Source organism: Elephantulus edwardii, unplaced genomic scaffold, assembly GCF_000299155.1.
Source record: "Elephantulus edwardii isolate Elephantulus edwardi_28Jun2011 unplaced genomic scaffold, EleEdw1.0 scaffold00306, whole genome shotgun sequence".
In the NCBI taxonomy this organism is placed as follows: Eukaryota; Metazoa; Chordata; class Mammalia; order Macroscelidea; family Macroscelididae; genus Elephantulus; species Elephantulus edwardii.
In genome coordinates, this window is record NW_006400056.1 from 2,183,059 (window position 1) to 2,205,388 (window position 22,330).

At 42.1% G+C, this 22,330-nt stretch overlaps 1 protein-coding gene across 2 annotated transcripts in view; it reads right to left on the reverse strand.

Moving 5' to 3' along the window:
* Window positions 1–477: 477 nt before the first annotated feature.
* NR2C2 (nuclear receptor subfamily 2, group C, member 2) overlaps window positions 478–22,330 on the reverse strand; it is a 70,715-nt gene continuing 48,862 nt past the window's right edge. Inside the window, exons 4-13 of one of the 2 annotated variants that reach the window (XM_006901045.1) lie at window positions 19,789–19,968; window positions 16,312–16,459; window positions 15,372–15,465; window positions 12,483–12,616; window positions 11,090–11,267; window positions 9,741–9,862; window positions 7,492–7,631; window positions 5,641–5,778; window positions 4,803–4,908; window positions 478–837 (exon numbers count right to left, since the gene is read on the reverse strand). In XM_006901045.1, coding sequence (XP_006901107.1) covers window positions 663–837; window positions 4,803–4,908; window positions 5,641–5,778; window positions 7,492–7,631; window positions 9,741–9,862; window positions 11,090–11,267; window positions 12,483–12,616; window positions 15,372–15,465; window positions 16,312–16,459; window positions 19,789–19,968 — 1,415 coding nt within the window. In that variant the 3' untranslated portion in view covers window positions 478–662. The remainder of the gene's footprint in view (window positions 838–4,802; window positions 4,909–5,640; window positions 5,779–7,491; window positions 7,632–9,740; window positions 9,863–11,089; window positions 11,268–12,482; window positions 12,617–15,371; window positions 15,466–16,311; window positions 16,460–19,788; window positions 19,969–22,330) is intronic. The other variant, XM_006901044.1, reaches the window with a different exon arrangement.

Below are 22,330 nucleotides of genomic sequence, written 5' to 3' on the forward strand. Positions count from 1 at the left end.
CCATTCTACTTTCCTTTCACTGCATGCTGCAAATGAGCCAGGTTTGCATTTGTTCACAGGGATTTGGCTCACCACCACCAATATGTGCATGACATTAGGAATGATGCCCTCTTTTCTGAAACATAAACGATTGTCTCCTGTACCCTAGTGAGTTTTCACAGAAACCATTAGCATTTCGGCAAAAGACATACACTTTTAACTTGCCCTGTCCAGAGGCAAGATGTTGCTAACATCACACATTGACAAGAAGTGCTTAGAAAGTGCTAATATTATTACCCTGGTAATTAGTAGCTATTAATTCCAAGGACATTTTTAACATATATACACATACTGTTCTCTTAGGTTCTTTTAGTTTTAATACTAGTCTCTGAAATGATAAAATTTGTTTTTTGCCCTTTGAGAATTTCTTAATACAAACTGAGTTAAAAGATTGTTCCAAAATCTGCTACTTCATCAAAAGGCATTAAAACATTTCTAATGGCAGGAAAGGATCCTACTAGTCTTTTTGTTGCTATTTTCAGAATTAACAGATAAAAAGAAATCAGGTAGGAAAATGGCTAACATACTGGAAATATGTGCACATATCAAAATACCACTACTTTTATTTTCCTTGTATCTGAAAGGTTCTGAAGTATCTGCGCTCAGCAGGTGTGCAGGGTGCACTATAGACTGGCTCCAGTGATCTGGCCGTTGTATTCTGCTGTCTCCATCTTGAGGATGTAGGGGATTATGCTGTCTATTGAAACATTGCCAATGAGGCCAGTAAAGAAGAGTTCTTCAGTTATATTGGAACTCATAAGCCTGAGTGCTGGCAGGCGGACAAGAATCCGAGCCAATCTGTTAAGAGAGAGAGATATTAGAATGGGGCTACTGACCAACCTTCTGACTTAGTCCTGGACGTTGTTAGGGCTTTGTGTGTACGCTCAAAATGGAATGAGACAATCAGCAGATCCTCTTGTAGGAATTTATCATGAGAGAAAAAACCCAAATCACACAGAGATGTAGGTACAAATATGTTCCCTTCACTGTTCTAACAACACTTCTTCCACCCAAACTAACCAAGCAATAGATCTGGAGACCAGCTAATCTATCCATGGGACAGATTAAAACAAAACGTTTCTATGTAATGAAATGCTACAGATGCTCGGAAAAATGACAGCAAAGATTTACATTCACTAGTATAGAAAAATACCCATGACATACTGCTCAATAAAAAGGAACAGGTCCTAAAGCCTTAAGTACAACACCATTTCATTGCCCATCAACAAACGAATGGCTAGAGAAGCTGTGGTATATTCACACAATGGAATACTATGCTGCATTAAAAAACAAGGAACTCATGCAATATTATTCAAAATGGTTGACTCTGGAGAACATTATGCTGAGTGAAATATCCCAGTCACAAAAGGACAAATATTACATGATGCCACTGTTGTAGAATGGGACTGTCCTTGGGGTTGGGGAGAGACTGAGTAAGATGGGTTCAATAATGTATACTGCACTGAAACAGAGGAGGGAGAAAACTGTTTAAAAGAGATATATAACTAGGTATTTCTGTCATCACAGGAGACTAGAGCGAGGGCTACATGGTGGAGGGGACGTGGGGGAGGGTTTGTAAAACAATGAAAGAATCTTTTCTTTTACTTTTCCATAATTTCTGGACTCATGTACTTATAACTTTTTAGTCAAATTTGTGTCTTCTAGGTTGCAACACCCCCATGATACATCTTCAAGGATATGAACATGTACGGCCAAGCACAATCAATAAGAGTGCATCTAAATTCCAAAATCAATCTCCATAATAGTCTATGTGTTTCCTACTGCCAAAGGGGCCCTTTAGAGTAGTGAGAGAAGATCTTCACCCTGAAACCCACAGCGTCCCTTTTCAGCAGGAAGTAGCTAAGAGAATACGCCATCCCCTTTTCCTTATGACTCAGGGTGAAGTCTCTCTCAGGGAGGAGTGATAGGGAATGGCAAAGGACACACTGACAAGAGTAATCAGAACTGGCTTTGACAAGCACTGTGGCATTTGGACAAGAACAAACTGGGAGGAGGGTAGAGAGAATAGTGCAACAATGAATGAATGGAAACCCAAAATATAGAAAAAAAAAAAACCAAAAGGACAAATATTGCAGAGGGCCACTGTTGTAAAACAGAACTGACATCAGGGTTGAAGGAAGACAGTGAAGGAGGGGAGGAATGATGTCTACTGCATTGAAGCAAATGAGGGAGAGAACTGTTTAAAAGGGATATATGATTGGGTGTTATTGTCATGACATGAGTCCGTAATGAAGGCTGCACAGTGGAGTGGACTTGGGGGGAGGGATTGCATAATAATGAAAAAGTTTTTCTTTTACTTTTCAAAGAGAAGAGTGAAGTGGGGGGAGGGGTGGGCAGGGAGAAAAGTGCAACAATGAATGACTGGAAACCCTAAGTCTCTGTAAACTTTCATTAAAATTAATAAAAAGAAAAAAGACAAAAAAAAAAGTACACCACCATTTCATGCATGTATGTATAGATATATATATATAGATACACACACACACACACACACACACACACACACGTGTATACAAAGTTTCTCTTTAGAGGCTAATGGTGACCTCTGGGCACTGGGATTTAGATTGATTTTACCCTATAAAACATCTTTTTCTGAATCTCCCCAATTTCCAGTGTTCATTTAACATTATCATTAAAAAGAAATGAGATACTATTTTCATTTTGTAGAAACTGTGGGTAGGAAGACAGCCTGCCCCTGTCCCTGCCGCTGATGGGAAAACAGCGGGGCCCAAAGCACCACACGTGGTCCAGCACTCCCCGTCTGGAACTTGGTCCCAGGACACACTGCAAAGGGCAAGAGCGGCATGAGCAGAGATGCCCTCTTGGGGTTCACTGCAGCCCCCAACATGGTCACCAGCAGGGAAATGCTGAACTATGCCATCTTCTCAGTCACAGAAAGATGTATGCTCATCATAGATTAAATAAAATAGATGGTTTATGGATAAAGCTTTCTGTATTTTATGATCTCATTACACATATATTAAAAATGTCTGTAAGTAAATGGATAAAAGCATTAACATTTAGGTATCTCTAGACAGAGCTTTCATGGAGTTAAAAAAATTTTCCTCTTTCTATTTCTAGAATGTTTCATATATTTTTCTACAGTTCAATTTTTAAAAAGAGAAAAATGTACTATATTAGGTAGGCAGTGTGACAGCACCACCATCCATTCACCAAGGCACCGGGAATCTTATGCCTTCTCCATGCAGAGTACTGTGGGGCCATCATCCACAGGCCCTCGACAGCTGGGTTTCAAGGGTACCTTAGGCAGACCTGAGAGGTCAGCCCGGAGTCTAACAGCATCGATTAGATAATGTAAAGAGTGGGGAGGGCATTTCATGAGGAACAAACAATATGAGGAAAGGCACAGCAGTGCCATTAAAAAATGTACTACATAAACAGCACGTAAAAAAACATTCTAGGACCATTTCTTTGAGAACGGCCTTTGACGTGTTTCAGAGTCTATTAAAAAAAGCCTCCCTTGTTTTTGGCTCCTACTCACTTAATTCGCATACCCAGATTTCCCCAAATTAGAACAGGATGATTCATGGTTGTTCCCAAAGATGATACTGTGACTTTCAAAGGATGCAGCCCCCAAAAAAGGAACTGCTGAGGAGTAGGCCGGCTGCCTCCTTAGAAGATACTGCAAAGTGGAGGAATTCTGGGTGTGGGGTGCCTTATGAGATAGTCTCATTTGTTTATACTGGGAGTCCAGTTAGTCTAGATCTATTAATTAGGTCTTTAGGGAGTCCAGAAGAAAAGGGATTCTACTTGGGCCACAGCTTTGTGCCTAGATGAGAACAGCTATCTACCAGCAGCCCCCTGGCCCATCTCTCTCCACAGCCACCTACAGAGCGAGTTCTCTGCAGAGGACACAGAGGCTAGGGTTGGTGGCCAACACATCTTCTGAGACTTACCAATTTTGCCTCAAAATGTACTTTAGGGGGCTAAAGCAAGGAGGGAAATATTGAGTCTAAATGATTTAATACAGGGTCCCAGAGTTTCAGGTGGGCTCGAGTGGGTTAGAAGTGCTCACAGGGACAAAGCTCTTTATGCCTTGGTTGAAAGGCTTGTCAGTGTACTTTGCCCTATCTCAGAACAGTTTTCCTGTGTAAATCTACATGAGAAAAGCATAGTTAATATTTTTTTTTTGTGGCCTATCATTAAAATTAATAGTTTAATGAATTTTTCTTTGAGGAAACTTGTTCTATCAGTTTATCAGGAGGTGAAATTACAATTTATATTGTTAACTCAATAAAGAGACTTTTTCTATCACTTTATCTGGTGAAATTATTCTTTTCTACAACTCATCCTTTCCTTGATAGGAACCAGGTACTGTTCCTATCAAGTACTTTAGCAACCCCCCAAGTGCTGAACAGAGGTACCGAGCTTTAAATGTAGCAGACAAGGGCATGTCTATGAGAATGTAAGCCTCATACACTACGTCACCCTGTGCGGCATCCCCATCAAATCCAATCCCTACATTAAACAGAAGAAAGCTGAAGTCTTCCCCCAAAGTCACACAGCAACACTGGGACAGGTGCTGGTATTCAGGCCTCTACCCCGCCTAGTAGACCTATTTAATTTTCCTTCACCACCTGTAATATTAGAGAATGCAACAGTGACTTAATGGAGCCTCTACAAGCTGCTGGAAACAGAAAGACTAACATAATTTACACTTGAAACAAACGATCCAGCCACACTTGTTCCCGCTCAAGCCAGGTGTGTACTTCAGGTCTGACCTGTATGTGTCTTCCGAGTAGGTTTTCTGAACATAGTCCTGCAATTCCATCTGGGCCTTTTCTTGGAATTTTTCAATCTGGCTTGTGCTGGTCAAACCTGGATGATCTGAAAACAGAGGAGAGACCCGAAATTCCCACCTGTTATTTGGAAATCCTCACTGCAGACTACTAATTTTAGTCATATTTCTGAGTAAACAACTCTAAAGGTGATCAAGTCTGAATGCTGCTGTCTGAGCTACCCTACCTGGGTTGGTTGTGGACCTTTGGTGTCCCACTATATTTCAGGTTTTCAAAATAAGAGCATGAAACTTTCTTTCTAGATACTCAATCATAGAATTTCTCCCACTTTCACTAGCTGTTTCCTTGTATGTGTGAATAGAGGGATAGAAGAGAAGGGAAACTATCAAGACAGCTCAAGTGTACTCTTTGGAAGCTCAGGGAGAGGAGCTGGGGGCTTGTGAGTGAGGTCACCCCAGTCTACTTCTGCTGCCCCCTCTTCATTTGCTATCATCATGCCTTTATCAGGTCTTGTAGCAGCCCATGGCATACAGACTGTGGGCAAACTCAGAGCTTCAAACTGTACTGGATGTTAATATGAGAGGAAAGGAAAATGATGGAACGCACAAATGCCATTACAGTATACATATGCGCTGTGTGTGTGTATGAACTGAGCTTTAAAGGTAAGAACAAAAAAGAAAGTGTAGAACATCTGCCCACATACTATTTGTATTTGGCAGGGCTCTCTCTACACCCCTGAAGACTTGACAATAAATTCATTTTCAGAAATAGCAGTAGACACAGGTGGAAAACCAACATGAGTCACCACCTCATATCTTACCGGGGCTAAAGAGAACTATAGCTTTAAGGTATGCATACTCATAGCCATCTATATCCAGCTTCGCCATACTGTTACAGAACTCCTGCAGCTTCCAGATGTGCTCCATGACTTGTTTGATCCGGTCACCAGAAAGTTTATCTAGAAACCAATATTACAGACCCTCTGAGAAACAGTCATACGCACAACAAAACTAGCTTCTTCAAGGGGTTACAGATGGGAGAAGAATAAAAAAATACCCCAATAAAGTAACTAAACCTAGGGAGCTCTGGTGCTCTAGTGGCAAGAAACAGCATTGCAATCCCGGAGGTATGTGGTTCAAATCCACCAGATGCTCTGCTGGAGAAGGAGGGGCAATCTCCTCCTGTACCAGTCAGACCAGATCTGACAGTTAACACACACAAAATAATAATAATTAAAAAAAAAATAAATAACTGAACCTTTTAATTAAAACAAAATCTCCAGATGGTCAAATATTTTTATAGTTGATGGTAAAGAGACAACGTAAGTAACTGATGTATTTGACTGAAGATGTTAGCTCGATTCCACCTCTGTCTCATTATGTGAACAGGTTCCCCAATTCTGTTCCATTATATATTTTGCCCCAATAATGAAATCCCTACACCAGGGGCCCTGCCAGGCAGTGCTGCTGGCCTAGAAACACAAATGAGTCATCTCTCCCATACAGTACTGTGGACCCACTGCTCAGTTCAAGTAAATGGTGAGGTTTTCTAAGTCTCTGTAGGCACTCAATCGATGTTCACTTAATCTGAATGTTACATTTTGGCAACTTTTAACTATCAAGACAATTTAATTATCTCATTTAATCTTCATGGAAAGACTTTGCAGAAGTTACCTTTATATTCAGTTAAACAAAATAAGGGTAAAACTGAAATTTATTTGTGAACAAAATCCGATGTCATCTGATAGATGACTCTATCTTTTTAAAAAGTCATTTTATATATATTTTTTATTTATTTATACACACACACACACACACACACACACACACACACACACACACACACATAAAATTAACACTAACCTTGTATATTATTTGGTAATAATGATGGTAACATTCTCATAGACCGTAGACCTCTCTTTAACTCACACACACACACACACACTCACTCTCTCTCTCTCCCCCCCCGCCCCCCGAGGGAATAACCAGAAAAATATTTTAAGCACTCAGATTTTTGCTCAACAAGAGTTTGTGTACTGACTGATCCTGGGCTACTCACTGTTCTTTAGTCTGACAACATGCAATATGGGCATGGAAGTCACTGGCTAGTTTATGTTCTCAATACAGCTGTTTGATCATCAAACGTTAAACAGCTGCCACTGATCTTGCTGTGCTACGAGCTGTTCATCCATTGATGGGATGGACTCAGAGTGTCCTGGGCCAGGAAGCCTGCATGACTTGCGGTTTGTGCCCCAGCTCTTCCACTTGATTTCTGTCAAATCAGGTACCTTACTAGGGCCTCTGTTTCGGCATTATGTAAAACTAAGATAATTTTATAAGATTATAAAGATTAATAAGATATTACACATGGAAGAGGGTACCCCATCAATGAAGATGAAAAATGTGATTATTTAAAAAATCCGAAACAATAACAATCCAAAATATCTACTGACACACAAAACATCTGCTAAGTACCTATGTATTGAAGCAGACAACTTTTTTTAAACATTATGTTGTTTTTCCCCTTATTAATTATTTGAAAAGAGGAAAAAGTCCCACTGGCTTCCAGTTAAACACTCCTGTGGATGCTGCTGGATACCGAGGCTGCCCAATCAGCCCTTGCCAGGGTTCCATGACACAGCACAGGCTCACCCCCTCCTTCCCATCCCTACCTTCCTGGATGCTATTCTGCAGGTGGTTGACGATGGCGGCCAGGATGGTGGAGAGGCTCATGACCTGGGCACACTGGGCGAGGCCGAGGGTGAAGAGCTCGTTCCAGCAAGCCCGCACCAGGCTGGTGTTGCAGTCCTGCCTGGTGGCATAGAGAAGAGGGTCCCCATGGTTAAGTGCTGCCACCTTTCCATGGAGCGATGGACACAGGCCTCTAGACTCAGCACTGTCCAAACTCAGGGTTCAGTAGGTGCTTGCTGAAGGCCTACACCATGCCCAGGATCATGCTCCAGGAAACCACTGTCTACAAGTGCCCACACGCAAGTCTCTCTGTTGACAAATTAACCAATTTCTTTTTTTTTTTTAAATAATTCTTTATGCTTAAGCAGAGGGAAATTTTAATATGTATGGCCAAACTGTCATCTTCTATAACTGTCTGAATCCTGGCCATTTCCAGCATCCTCAAATATACGCCTATATTCACTACCCTGGAACATGAACTTAAAAAGAGTATTACATGAAACAAAACTGAAATCACTTAACCGCCAGATTTTATCTGGCTTCAGTGTATACTACTGCATTCTATCCTGGGTATACTTAGGGTTAAAAAACTCTGTGGAGGAGCTTCTAAATGGCTCAAACAGAAAAAGTACCTTTAGGGTAACATAACAGTCTTAGCTACCTACCAGTACCCAGGGTTATAAATGAAGTTACATCACCTGCCTCAAGGTAGCAAAGGACAGGTCATTTTCCTCAACTACTAATTCCCACGTTAACAAATTACTCAGCAGTTTCTGGCTTATACAGCTCTCCTCAGATGGGCAGGGTCCCAATCCTGTCCATCTTGCCTTCTGTCATGAAGTTCTGTGACTATGTCAACAACCATCCCACCAGTACCACATCCATAGCTTCCGCAGAGTTCCTGCCATACCATGTGGAGGTACTGAGTTAAGAGATTTATAGACCCTAAGAACATGGAAATAGCCCAACTGTCCAACTACACTAGAATGGACTGTGAAACTATGGTACAATCACACAATGGAATACAACGCAGAACGATGGAACAATGATTTTGAAAATCATTACCTAACTTAGGAGGGACTGGAGAGCATCATTCCAAGTGAACTAACTCCATCCCATAAGAACAAACACTGTGTAAGATCATTATTGTAGAAATAGATAACTAGTTAAGGGCGGGGGGACGGGGGACGGGACGGGGACACGACAGTGGGAGCAGAGGGCTGAGGATGGCTCAGGGAATGGGTGGGTAATCATAGGGTCGCACAATTTGATGGGTGGTGGGAGAGGTGGGTAAAGGAAATAGGAAAGATCTGGTGTGAAAAACAATGTATATGAACTTTGTAAGTAAACCAGTATAAAATAAATATTTAAAAAAATCATTTATAGACCCTAACCCCTGAAAAGATTCTATATTAAAGAAATTGGAGGCTTGTGCAAGATCACACAGCTGGTAAATGCTACTTTTATAATCTCAAATCAAGGCACCAACTTGAACCTGTCAGCCCCAAAGCCAGTGGTCCAAGCCACTGGATACCTTAGCTTTTCACTCTGATGTATTGGACGTACAACCCTAAGATGGTTACTTTGTAATGTGAATTAACTCAAACTTCATTTCCATTTATGAGTAGCAGCTAGTTCCTAATCAGATCATCTGCCACCTGATGGACATAATGGCAGAGCTGGTACAGGCGTGTGTGGGAGAAATAAGACAAAGCATACACAGGCTGACACTCAGTAAAGAAGCAAGAGGCTTCCAAGATGGCATGGGGTAAAAGGCTTGTGTGAGCATATCATGTCACTGTGTCTGAGGACACTGCTGACTCACAAGTTCCTCATGCTGTTAAGGGACCAGGAATGATGTGTGAATCTATGTCAGTCTACTACTGCCCAGCATATGTTGTTGACTGCCTTCGAGTCGGGAACAACTCGTAGCAACCCTATGCCTAAAGCCCCTCTACAACTATTGACATTTATCAAAGTTCATAGTGTTTCCAGAGGCATGTTATTTAGGAAGTGGATGCCACTCCTGCTTTCAAACCCAGCATATGGAGGAAATGTAATGTAACCAAAGTCTGTAGAACTGGCAGCCCTGACTACATTCCAGCCCACATGGAGATACTGAAGGAAAAAAATTAGTTATTTGACTTAATCACAAAGAATCTAAGTGGAAGGACCCCAGAGATCTTCTAGGCCATTCCTAGAGTAAAAGACTTTGCTCACGGACACTTACCCAAGTGCCTGAAAGGCTGGGATTGACCTCGCCCAGTGCATCGAGAGGAAGAGCAGGCGGGACGCAGACTCACATATGTAGTGCACATTGAGGTATTCTGGCATTGGGCTGGGCATTGTTAGCTAGAGAAGAGGAGACATACCGAATAGGAGATAAAGTAGACAAGTTGACACCTCTCTCAGTCTGTAATCCTGGGGAGCGTCTACAACAGTGGCAGCCCACAGTCACTGTCTCTGACTTTGAGATGCTTGTGTGGCTTTATCCTTAGTTAAAAGTGTATATCTTCTGTAGTGGAAGGGGCTTGTACTGACTTGCTGTTTTCTTGCCCAGTGAGGTAGGGTCTAATGACCCTCAAAATGTAGTCAAGAGGCCCAGGGGGAACTCCCACTTACTCATACAAAAACAGTCTTCAACTCTTGCCTCAACTAAAATGTAATTTGTTTTAAAGCAATTCAATTAAATTAAATTTTTGTTAAAGTTTAAACTGAATTGGGGGAATGTGTCAGCCTCCTGGGCTAGCAGCATGCTTCAGGCAGCCTCAAGGTAAAGGTGAGTGAGTGCCTTGTCTGGTGAGCAGGTGAAATCCCACCACAAGGATCTTGGGCCTAGGTGGAGGCATCCCTTGATCCAGAAAGGGGTCCACCTAAAGTTGAAATTTTACTAGGAACATTTATCCTGCCTATCCTTAAGAAACTATAAACAGGGTCCCTATTCCCCTAAGCAACTGGTCAGGTTTCATCAGCAAGGAAAAGATGGCAACTTAGAGGACTTTCAGCGCTCTTGGAGCATCCTGTACAAAAAAGGAGGTCAGTGCAAAGAATGGAGGGGAAACTTAACAGCACTGTTGCAAGAAGTCTCAAATTTGCTTTCTGTGGCTCTAGTGGATAAAGTGGCTAGTATAAGCAATTGGGAGTGAAATCTGGATTCCTGTATTGGGATTTAATATAAGGCTACTTTCTAGTCAAATCAAGGACACAAAGCTGCCTGGGCCTGGGCCAAGAGTCATGACAGGCAGGCAGGAGGCCGAGCAGTCAGCCATCAGCCCTCACTGTCAGGATCCCTGGAGAAACAGGTTAAGACCACATCTGCCTGGCCTGGTAATGTTGACCACATCTGCTTCAGGGTAACCTTTAGAACCAAATGGCACCAAGAACAAAGAGTGAGTACACTTCATAACAGAAATAATGTTCTGGGATACAAAGTCCTGCCTGAAGTGATGATGTCAGACACTGTAAAGTAGAAAGTAGCTCAATCCAAGGTTTGATCTTCAGAAATTCTGAGCAGTCTTGACAGAGTTCCTCCCAGAAAGGATGGGAAGCTGGTGCATGTGATTAGTCCAAAGCACTCACCTTAAATGTGACATGTGTATCTGAAAGGAGGGGGCCTTCAACTTCAATGATAGGTGTTGACTGGTCTCTGCTGATCACATGGATGCTCCCTCCTCCACTGGTGTCTATCCCGTCTGCCAGGCTTGGGGGAGAAGAGCTGTCTGTGGTATTAAGTGCTTTAGCTAAGGTATCAAATGCCCTGTGAGCAAAAGTGAAGCAACAAGTGCTGTGAATTCACAGGTTTTAGGGGGAACACAGCTCTAGCTGTGATAAAATTTAGAAAAATGAAATGGGGAAAAGAAATTGTAACTTAAGAAAAGAGTGAAAGCCTGTATTTACTGTGTCTACACAATCTCAGACAGTGAGCTAAATATTCTTTATTTCCACTAGTACTTTCTATTATTTTTTTAAAAACTCCCTCCAAAGTAATAATTCTCTCCATTTTACAGAAGTGAAAATTGAAGTTAAGCTACATTAACTTTCCCAAAATCATCCAGTAATTTAGTAGTGGAATCAGAATTCTAACTCAAATCTCCTGCTCTTTCTACTGTACCTAGCTTTGTCTTTCTGTCTGACCACACACAAACACATGAGCAGAGCGCTTGGATGGCCCCAGCTCCTCACCTGACGACGGGCACAATGGGCAGGACTGACAGGTCCCTCCTGAAAGGAGTAAAACACAAAAGCCAAGCTGCAGAGAAGAAATGTCCTCAAGCAGCCAGTAATATGCCTGGGACATCCATCATCTATCTATCCTGTAGTTTTAAGGTCTAAACGCACTACTTGGAAGAAAAAAAAAACTATGTAAGAAAAATAGAACAAAACAGAAGTGAAAAGGAGGATTATTGTTGTTTTATGTGCCACTGAGTTGCCTGCGACTCATAGTGACCCTATGTACAATAGCCCTAAACCTTGCCCTATCCTGTGCCAGTCTTATTGTCTCCGACACACCTATTCCCATTACCCCTGTCATTGAATCAATCCATCTCATCGAGGGTCTTCCTCTCTTACACTGTCCCTCCACCCTTCCAAGCATGCTGTCCCTCTCCAAGGACTGGTCCCTCCTTGCCACATGGATAGACTAATAGTCAGGGCTAATAGATAGTGATGAATACAAATAACATCTGGCTACTGAAAGTTTCTCCCTTGGTCCCCCTTCTCAGTTTTCACTGAATTACTAAATTTCACTTTTTCCAAGGTCTGGAATGAAAAGCAGTTTGGACTGCTTTATACCTCGTATGTGAGGCGACATTTTCACAGTTAAATTTGAAAGAAGAAAGCTGTGCAGTGTTGCTGTGACAACTCTTGGTCAAACACAGGTGGGGTTCATGGTGCCATCACTGACATTCATAGCACAAAGACCATGTGTGTACCCCAGAAGGGAAGCCCAAAGCCCTGCCCGCATGGCTCATACCGGGTGATCTCGCTCGCAGACTGCTCCTCTGGCTGGATCTCCGAAGTATCACCATTGTTCAAGGATTCACTCAAGTTGGCAAGGGAAGTCACTACATTTGCTAATGTACCCAGGGCTCCCTGGCTTGTTTCTGCCTATTTTAAAAAAACAAACACCACAAAACCAATGTTACAAAGGAGCACACTCACTTACAAGGATTCTTTGGCCAACAAAGGCTCTGAACTAGTTCAAACTGGTACAATCTTGGTTGACCACAGCAATAATGAAAAAGATTTGAATTGTAAAATGTGGGTGTACTGGACAATGATGAGAATAGGAAAAGTTAGTGGGCAAAGCCATGGGCGAGGAAGTGAATTACTACTATAACCATGGTGAGCAACATACAAAGCAGCATAGTTGGCTGCCGTTTTTTAACTGATCAGCTGTTTCAGATTCTGCCAGGCAAGAGGATTGTTTATTTTGCTGCTCTCATTTTTTGAGATTCCATTTTGAGCAGGGTGTTGACTTGTAATTTTTCATGTTCCATTTACTGTTTTGTTATAGTAACATTTTATAAATTTGAGTTTGTTTCAGCTTTGCTTTGTCAGCCCTGAGCGAACAGGTTCAAAGTGCTGGTTTTTTAAAAGCAAGCTTTCTAGAGGGATTCTGACTAAAAAGAGATTAACACAGGGGAATCTTGTGGCTAATGAGACAGTTTACCTTAGTTATAATAGTGGTTACATAAATCTATGTGTTTGCAGTTTAAATGAAATTGACCAAAGTTAAAAAACTTTTGCATTTCAAAGGACACAATCAAGAAAGTTCAAAGCCATCCCACAGAATGGGAATAAATTTGCAAATGCACTTGCTGCGAAGGGTCAAGGACTGCAGCCTTCAGTATGGACTAAGGCTCAATGTCAAGAAGACAAAGATTCTCGCCACTGGACCAATTAGCAGCGTCAGGATGGATGACGAAGAGATTGAGAGTGTTCACAGCTTCAGTTTGCTCGGCTCCACAGTCAACACTCTTGGTACCAGCAGTCAGGAAATCAAAAAGCGTATCGCGATGGGAAAGTCTGCTGTTAGGGACCTCTCAAAGGTATTCAGGAGCAACAGTGTCTCTCTGGAGACTAAGGTGCGCCTGATACAGGCCAAGGTATTTGCAATCGCTTGTTATGCATCAGAGAGTTGGACAATGACTAGGGAGGACAGAAGGAGAGTGGATGCTTTTGAGCTGTGGTTCTGGAGAAGGGTACTGAATGTACCATGGACTGCCAGGAAAACAAACAGATTCATCTTGGAGAGGATTAAACCAAGCTGCTCCTTGGAGGCAAGGATTCTGGGGCTTCGTCTGACATACTTTGGACATGTTGCCAGGAGGGACGGGTCCTTGGAGAGGGACATCATGCTTGGGAGGGTGGAGGGACAACGCAGGAGGGGAAGACCCTCTATGAGATGGATTGATTCGGTGACTGGGGTAATCGGGATGGGTGTGTCAGAGGCGGTGCGGTTGGCGCAGGATAGAGCAGGGTTTAGGGTTGTTGTGCATAGGGTCGCTATGAGTCGGAAACGACTTGACGGCACATAACAACAACAACAACAACAACAGCAACAACCTTTAAGGATCTATCCAATGGACAAACAGGTAAGTAAAGTGTGTTTATCTATACAACAGAGTATTACTCAGCTATAACAAGGATTTAAGTAATACTGCATTATTATAGAAAATACATAAACTTTGAAAATACTATGCTGAGTGAAAAAAGCCAATTACAAACCCCCACACATTATATTCCATTTATATGAAACTAGAAAATTATACAGAAAGAGAATAGATTAGTGCTTGCCTACTGTTACTATAAAGGTGTGAGGTTACTTTAAAGCGAAAAGGGTTTTTGAAAATTCGTGTTCTTCGTCCCTGTGTGGACTGCACAGTAGAATGGTCGTTGGCAAATTCGTGAGTGGTCAGGATTAGGAAAGTCTTCCTCTTAAGACTGCTCTACAGCCCATGGTGGAACCAGAGAGTTAGCTGGGTAAAGAACAAGCCCAGGAGGACTTACTGTCCCATGTCTTGTATTTGATCACTGGACCCAGGACAGGAAGCTCAGAGCCCAGTCAGGGGTCAAGGGGCTGAAGGCAAGCCCCTAGCTAAAGTCTCTCTTTTTTTTCCTCTTTCCCCAAAATGGCTGGCCCTTCTTAACTAGAGTACACACATTAATGAGCCCTGGTGCTATGGACAGCAGGAATGTTAGTCCTCTCGGTTACCCAGGCACCCCTGTTCAAAGACTTGGGTTTGATGCTACCTCATTAATTGGTTTATATCAGGAAAACCAAAATAAAAAAACAAAGGCCATCAATTTTGCAATCTAGTATTAAGGGGGACTAGTCCATGGATTCTTTGGCTTGGACAAAACATTACTTCTCGGTTATAACCCAAGAAGTTAGCCAGTTTTCTCTATCTAAAATTAGCAAACAACTGTTAAATTACCTACAGGTGATTTTTCTCTAGCAAAGTTTTAGAATTCTGGTTGAACTTCTTCCTAAAGTATCTAATAGAAAGGAATTGGGAATTTTTGTGCAAGGCCCTCTTGCAATAAACATCTACCCTCAGCATACCAGTGGTCTGTCAACGTGTGTGCCAGGAAAGGAAAATCTTAATAGAGCAAAAAGCCACGCAACTTTCACATAGAACTTTAAACTTTAATACGCTATAATGACTATGACCAAGGACCCTGAATGAGGTTTCTGCAAAGCTACCACCAAAAGATCACAGAACCAAACTGAGATGCAGAAGGTCATGTTTTCACTGTGGTCTTTCAAGGCCTGGATGAAAGTGGAACATACACACATAAAGCAGCAGCATACCTGTCAATGTAGTCGAGGAGGAAGCATGCAAGGAGAGAACATTACCTTGGAATCCGTGGCCAAAACAACAGTGCCGTCCTCACGTATCAAAGGCTGCTGGATGTTCACAAGCATCCCTGGATCAAGAAGACCTGTCTGTCTATTTAAGACATAAAGAAACCCAGAGTAGCGTCCAGCTTTTTAAGCACAGTGCATTATGCTGCACTTCCCTTCTCGTCTATGTGCACAGAGTTGTCTGAATAGCAGAACAACTCTATTGAGATGTAACCGTTTTGTTAAGTGACTCCATAACCTCCTTCTCTCTGTAAGGAAATATGCGCAAATAGGCTGAGAGAGCATCAAATACAAATGCACCACTGTCTTCTAAACTCACTGAAAACAAGAAGCTCTACCAATAAAGTTAACTTGGGCTTTAGATTACCAGAGTATTTCAATTCCATTTTTCCAGATACATTTGGGATTTCTGATTTCCCTTTCTGGTCCTTTTAAAGGAATACTATTAAAGAGAATAGATGACATTGAATATTTTCCCATTTTCTGGATTGCAGCGTGCAGCTTCTTTGGGATTGCAGCACAGCTTCTTGCCAGGAGGCTACCAGAGCTCCCTCATTTCCCCGCTTTCTATGCCTTTAAAATTACCAAATTAGAAATACAACTGACCTTACCATCTGGGATTTAGGCCTATTGTTCTGTGCAGCAAAATAAAGCCCTCAATTCTGAATTATGGAACACTGGTTTTCCTATATATTAAAAGATATCTAAACTAAGTAGGAAGTGACTTGAGTCCTCTAAGATAGGGGAAATTCTGAGCCTATCTTCTGTCAGCCACCCTCAGGTCTTTCCAGAGGTATGACAAGAGCAGTTAAAGGCTGTGAGAAGGGCATTAACCCTCATGATAGCACCTTTCTGGGGAGCACATGTGTTGCCCTCAAATAGCTCCCAAGGTTGCTCCTGACATCACTCTTTGTGAAACCAGAGAACTGACCTTGCTCCTTCTTTGTCTGCCACAAACGTAGGGGTGGCTATCAGAGGACTTCTCAGGTCCTTCCGGATATAGATTTTCTCAGTTGAAGCAGCACAATTGCTTGGTTTTTCCCTCTGTACATCAAAGGGCTTCCGTTCACTCTGCACAGCTTAAATCAGAACATAAATATTCAAGTTTAGAGAAAAATAGCCAAATCAATAAAAATCACATCCTTCATGGTAAAACAGGGGATCTGTCTCCATCTGTCAGTGACTCCAGAGATGGTAAGCTTTGGTGTTAGATTAGTCTAGCTTGTATTTCACAGTGGACTTTTTAACCAAAGTAAAGAAAGGTCTAATGCCAATGTCAAGAAGACAAAGATTCTCACCACTGGACCAATTGGTAGCATCAGGATGGATGGCGAAGAGATTGAGATTGTACACAGCTTCAGTTTGCTCGGCTCCACAGTCAACACTCTTGGCACCAGCAGCCAGGAAATCAAAAAACGTATTGCGATGGGAAAGTCTGCTGTTAGGGACCTCTCTAAAGTACTCAAGAGCAACGGTGTCTCTCTGGAGACGAAGGTGCGCCTGATACAGGCCATGGTCTTTGCAATCACTTGCTATGCATCAGAGAGCTGGACAATGACTAGGGAGGACAGAAGGAGAATTGATGCCTTTGAGCTGTGGTGCTGGAGAAGAGTACTGAATGTACCATGGACTGCCAAGAAAACAAACAGATTCATCCTAGAGAGGGTTAAACCAGGCTGCTCCTTGGAGGCAAGGATTCTGGGGCTTCGCCTGACATACTTTGGACATATTGTAAGGAGAGACAGGTCTTTGGAGAGGGACATCATGCTGGGTAGAGTAGCACAGGAGGGGAAGGTCCTCTATGAGGTGGACTGATTCAGTGACTGGGGTAATCGGGATGGGTGTGTCAGAGGCAATGCTACTGGCACAGGATAGAGCAGGGTTTAGGGCTGTTGTACATAGGGTCGCTATGAGTCGCAAACGACTCGACGGCACATAACAACAACAACAAGTGCCATGTCACATGGAAAGGTATAAACAAAGAGTGAGGGGAGTTGGATGCAGAAAATGAGGAAGACATGTCCTATGGGAATTCCACACAGAGCTTCTATTTCTTTTTTTTTTTAAATTTCTACTTCTTGTAACTAACAAAGAGACTTTCCTTGAGATGAGAAATGCCTCTGCTTCAAGTAACCCTTAAAACAGACCACTTGTCCAATGTCAGAACGATTCTAATTTCCAACTCAAGCCTAAAACAGTAGTTTTTGCCATCTGTTAATGGGTGTCAATTTTAAATCTTAACAGCAATCTCTCCTTTCACAAAATCAAGCATAAGAACAGTCTAAAAGACAGAAAAAAGTAAACAAAAGGAAGATATGTTTAAAGCAAAGAATAAGAACGACACCTCAGAGACTATAATTTAGACATCCTGCTGAGCAGAGTGAAATCCAGTTGGGTCTTCAATTTGTAGGTACTGCTATGATTGCAGAAAATGGATTCCAGTCAATATTCTGAGTGAAAATATTCACTACTGAAAAAAAAGGAAAACTTGGCCATGTGGGCCAGTTCAACACTAAGTCAGTGATGTATTATTATTAATTCACTTTGGATTCAACAGTACCACTGGGTAAAATGGCCTAGTGTTAAGAAACTGTGCTGCAATCCCAAAGGCAAGTGGTTCGAATTCACCAGTTACTCCGCAATCTCCTCCGGTGCAATTTACTGTCTCTGAAAAACCCCTGGAGGAGCAGCTATGGGTCAGTTCTTATTTGATGGTACATGAACACCAACAACAACATTACACCACTAAACAGAAATTAGAAGCTGGAACAAACACATCTTCATTTGTTCTTTGGTGAATTTTGCAGCATTCTGTCTCTGGAAATGCAAACACTACTGTACATGTACTGGTGGTCTCAGTTTTCCTAAAGGATCCTGTAGGAGCTGAGAGGACAGCCCCTCAGCAGCTGTGGTCTCAGCTGCAGGTCACCAGGCCTGGTCTTGCACCTCCGGCTTTCTCCCTGCTTCTGGATACGCAGCCTGCAGCCTTGCCAGAGCAGTGTACCTGCCTCTGCCTCCCACTGCTCTCCTGTTGCGGTCTCACAATCTGAATCTGCTCTCCTTGGATTTCTCACAGCTGCCGATCTTGGATCCTGGTCTTGTTTCCAACCACTAGCTAGGAAATAGACCTCAATCCTTATTGGTCCTTAAAGAAAAGAGTCCAGTTGTGGAATTCCTAGCCCAAAGTATTCTGGCTACAAAAACCAAGAGGAGAAGAAGCCTGAGACCTCCTCTGTCTGTCTCACACCAAGGAAAACAGCTGTTTTGAAGCCCAGCTGCACAGACACTCTGGCGCTGGGCCTAGCCCCAAGGAAAGCAGCATAGTGGTGCAGAGGGATATACCTTTGGAGACTTGGAAATCCAGATCTAAACTCTCTAGTGGACAATTCTAAAAGGAGATTCTGATATTTCTTCAAGAGCTATGTCTTTGGATCACAGAGAAATGATAAAACATATAAAAATGATCCAAACATATAGAAATGATCCAAAAAATTATCTCTTGAACAAAATAAAAACTCAAACTCATTGCTGATGAGTCAGAACCAAATCACAGCTGACTCTCCAATGAATCTGAGGCTGTAAATCACATAGGAGATGATGTTATCTCTTCTAAAGAGCTCCTCGTGGATCTGAACCACCAGAGAGGCGCCATCTTCATGTTAGCACTACGACTCCCTACAGATTAGGTCACCACAGCTCCCCAAACAGAATCAAGTCAAATTCCTGCCATGGCAAGGACACAGTCCTTTCTGGACTTCCTGGCAGGAAATGTGGGAACATTCTCTGGTAATGAGAAAAAAGGCGTTGTGGTATTGTCGTGGGAACAAACTGAATGGTTGTTGTGGGAACAAACTGAATGGTGAGTAGTTCAAACCCACCAACTGCTCCACAAGAAAAAGATGTGGTAGTTTGCTCCTGTAAAGATACGCAGTTTTAGAAAGATACGCAGTTTTAGAAACTTTGCAGCAATTCTACTCTATCCTATAGGGTTGCTGTTGAGTCAAACCTAACTTGAGAGCAATGGATATATGATGAGCACTTGCTGAGTACTGAGGCCAAAAAAAATATAAGTAAAGAATAAGCTCAATTAATCCTCAAAACTACATGCACTACTTCACAAAGGAGGACACTGAGGATGACAGAGTGACATGCTTTCATAAATCTCCTAGGTGGCAGCTCTCTGGTGTCTGCTTTATTCTAGAGTCTATGCGTATTTTGTTACGCTGGACAGCCTCCCACGTTTACTGCAATAGCTTTTCATATGCACCAACCCCAACTCCACCGGCTCTGAACCGTCTAGTTGATCCAGGTCAATCAGAATGAGCTCCCAATGGATAGTTACTTAATAAATGCTTGCTCATTTTCGTCCCTCTGTTTACTCACTGTAATTTTTAATATTTTTACTCACATTCCATTTTCATGCCCATCTCTAAGCATTTTTTCAGCCGGCAAAATTGACAGCGGTTCCGATGGTGTTTATTGATGATACAGTCTTGGTTGCTCCGGCAACTGTAGGTCAGATTTTTCCTTACGCTCCTTTTGAAGAAACCTTTACAACCCTCACAACTGACAGCCCCATAGTGACGACCTGAAAGGAGAAAGAGTGCATGAAGCCATTTGCCAAGAGGATGAGCGGGTTTTTCACATACACAGGAAATTGACTGGTACTATAGTATGGTGGCCATGTGGATCCCAGAAAGCTTGAACAGTCAAGCTTGGTACCCACGGGTTAACCAAAATTTTTGAGGTAACAATGTGAAAACAAGCTCAGAGCCATTTTACAACTGCTAGAAAAGGCAATGTTCTTAGTACAGAAAGCATCCAAGAGGAGGGGCTTATAGGTGTGACAATTGAATTGTATCATCTACCTGTGAACACTTGGCCCTAGCCCTGAAGACCTGGCTTTGGGATCTTCTTGGGTCTCTGGTCTTGTAGAGCAGGAGCAACATGACTGAGGTGTTTTATCATACAGGCTGTCACTGCTGAGGGTACCATGTCTGGCTCATGTTCCAGGCCCCAGACTTCTCCTAGCTGATTGGGATTGCTTAGAGCACAACCACAGCTACCACGTGGCTCATCTGGGTCAGGTATTCAGGCCTCCTTTGAAGACACAATCTTAAAAATGTATTTATTAAACTTAGCTCATTGTTCTAATCTTGTTTCCTCTGATGTCTCTAACCTTGAATTACCATTTACATTAAGAAAAGGCCTCTACCACGGTGTATCCTTAGTTCACAAAATGCTGTCACACAAATGGTCTCATTTATCCCAGCTGGGAATGACCTTGCAAATGTGCAGATGCTCTTCTAGCTCTGTTGTTTTTAAGCCATTTCATAGTTGCCCTGCTAAGAATGACATGTTTCACAGGACAGTCATTTGAAACATTTCAATTTTGTGCATTTACGAATAGTTCTGCCTGGTTCTATTCTGTCTTAGTCTCAGTCTGGAAGCTCTGCTGAAAGCTGACTGACCCATCTGAAACACGACTGACTCGGCTGATATCTGAAACACCAGTAGCTTAGCTTTCAGCATCACAGCAATCTGCAAGTCATCACAGTACTGCAAACTGACAGACAAGTCTACCCATAAGAGAAAATTATTATACAAGCAAGCAAACAACTGAAGGGGAAATTATCAACAAGATTGACTGACACAGAGACTGTAACAATAGGCTAGATGAGAGCATGGTGGAGACAATGAAGATGGCACAGGATAGAGCAAAGCTCCAATTAGTTACTCACAGGGCCACTGTGAGTCATAGTCAACTTGATGGCACCCTAACACTACACAATGAGCTTCTAGTCTGAGAAGATGTGGCTATGTCTGCTCATCAAGCTGGCAAGAAAAAAGCCTCTGAAAAATCCCAAGGACATTTATAAGGAGGATAAAGTTTTCAAAAAGAAACTCAACGAGTTAAAAGTGATAGCTGCAGAGAGGCACCTGCCACAAGTTAAGGAATTTGGCCAAAAAACCAAGCTGTTCTTTATAACTCAGACAATGGTCATCCCCTTGATTGCATTAATGTTTCAATATCTATATTCACTGCTATGTCATCTGTTGTCACCTACAGTTAGAGTGAAGTACTGTTTTTTTTTTTTTAAAAAAATTTTTTAATTTTAATAATTTTAATGAACATTTACAGAGATTGTGGATTTCCATTCATTCATTGCTGCCCTTCTCTCCCCGCTCCCTCAGTTAGCTCCTCTTTTTCAAAAGTAAAAGAAACACTCCCTCCCTAGTACACAATCCCCCCGCACCCTTCCCATGGCCCCAAGTACATTTCACTATGCAACCTTAATTGTGGACTCGAAGTACTGTTCTGAAATCTGTTACACAGTTAGAAATTTTTGTTTTTTAAAAGAAGGAAAAGAAAAAAAATTTTCCTAAAATTACTTTTCTATGCATGGTTGCTTTTCCTATCCTATTTCCTTGAACCATTTCTTCTAGTGACATTTAATATCCTGACAAAGACATAGAAAAACCAGGTCTTTTCTTTAAGCCCAGAAGAACAATGACTGGAAAGACTAACAAGATTTGGTGGTTTTTGTTAAGTTGATTGTTTGATTCTTTTGCTCAAGTTTTCAGAAAGCCTCCTCTTTGCTGGGACTGGAGACACCAAGATGGATGGATAAAATATGGTCTTCTTCAGTATGGTAGTGAAGGACTGATCTGCAAAAATATCCACTATAAGATAGCCCAATAAATTCCTAGAAAGGTCTGTACAAAAAGGCAGCCAGGACCAGAGGCAATGCTGTTTTTCTACAGGAGAAACAAGTGAAGTAAGGGCTTTAGAGAAGTGATTGGTTTGGTTTACCAGGAAGAAGGATGGGAGCAGAGACAGGATACCAGTGATAGAATGAATAGTACCACCAGTTTGTAGGGAAAGCTGTAGCTCCTGATCTTCTGGAGATGCTTGTCAAGAGATGCCCTTTGGAGTAGACTGGTCCAGT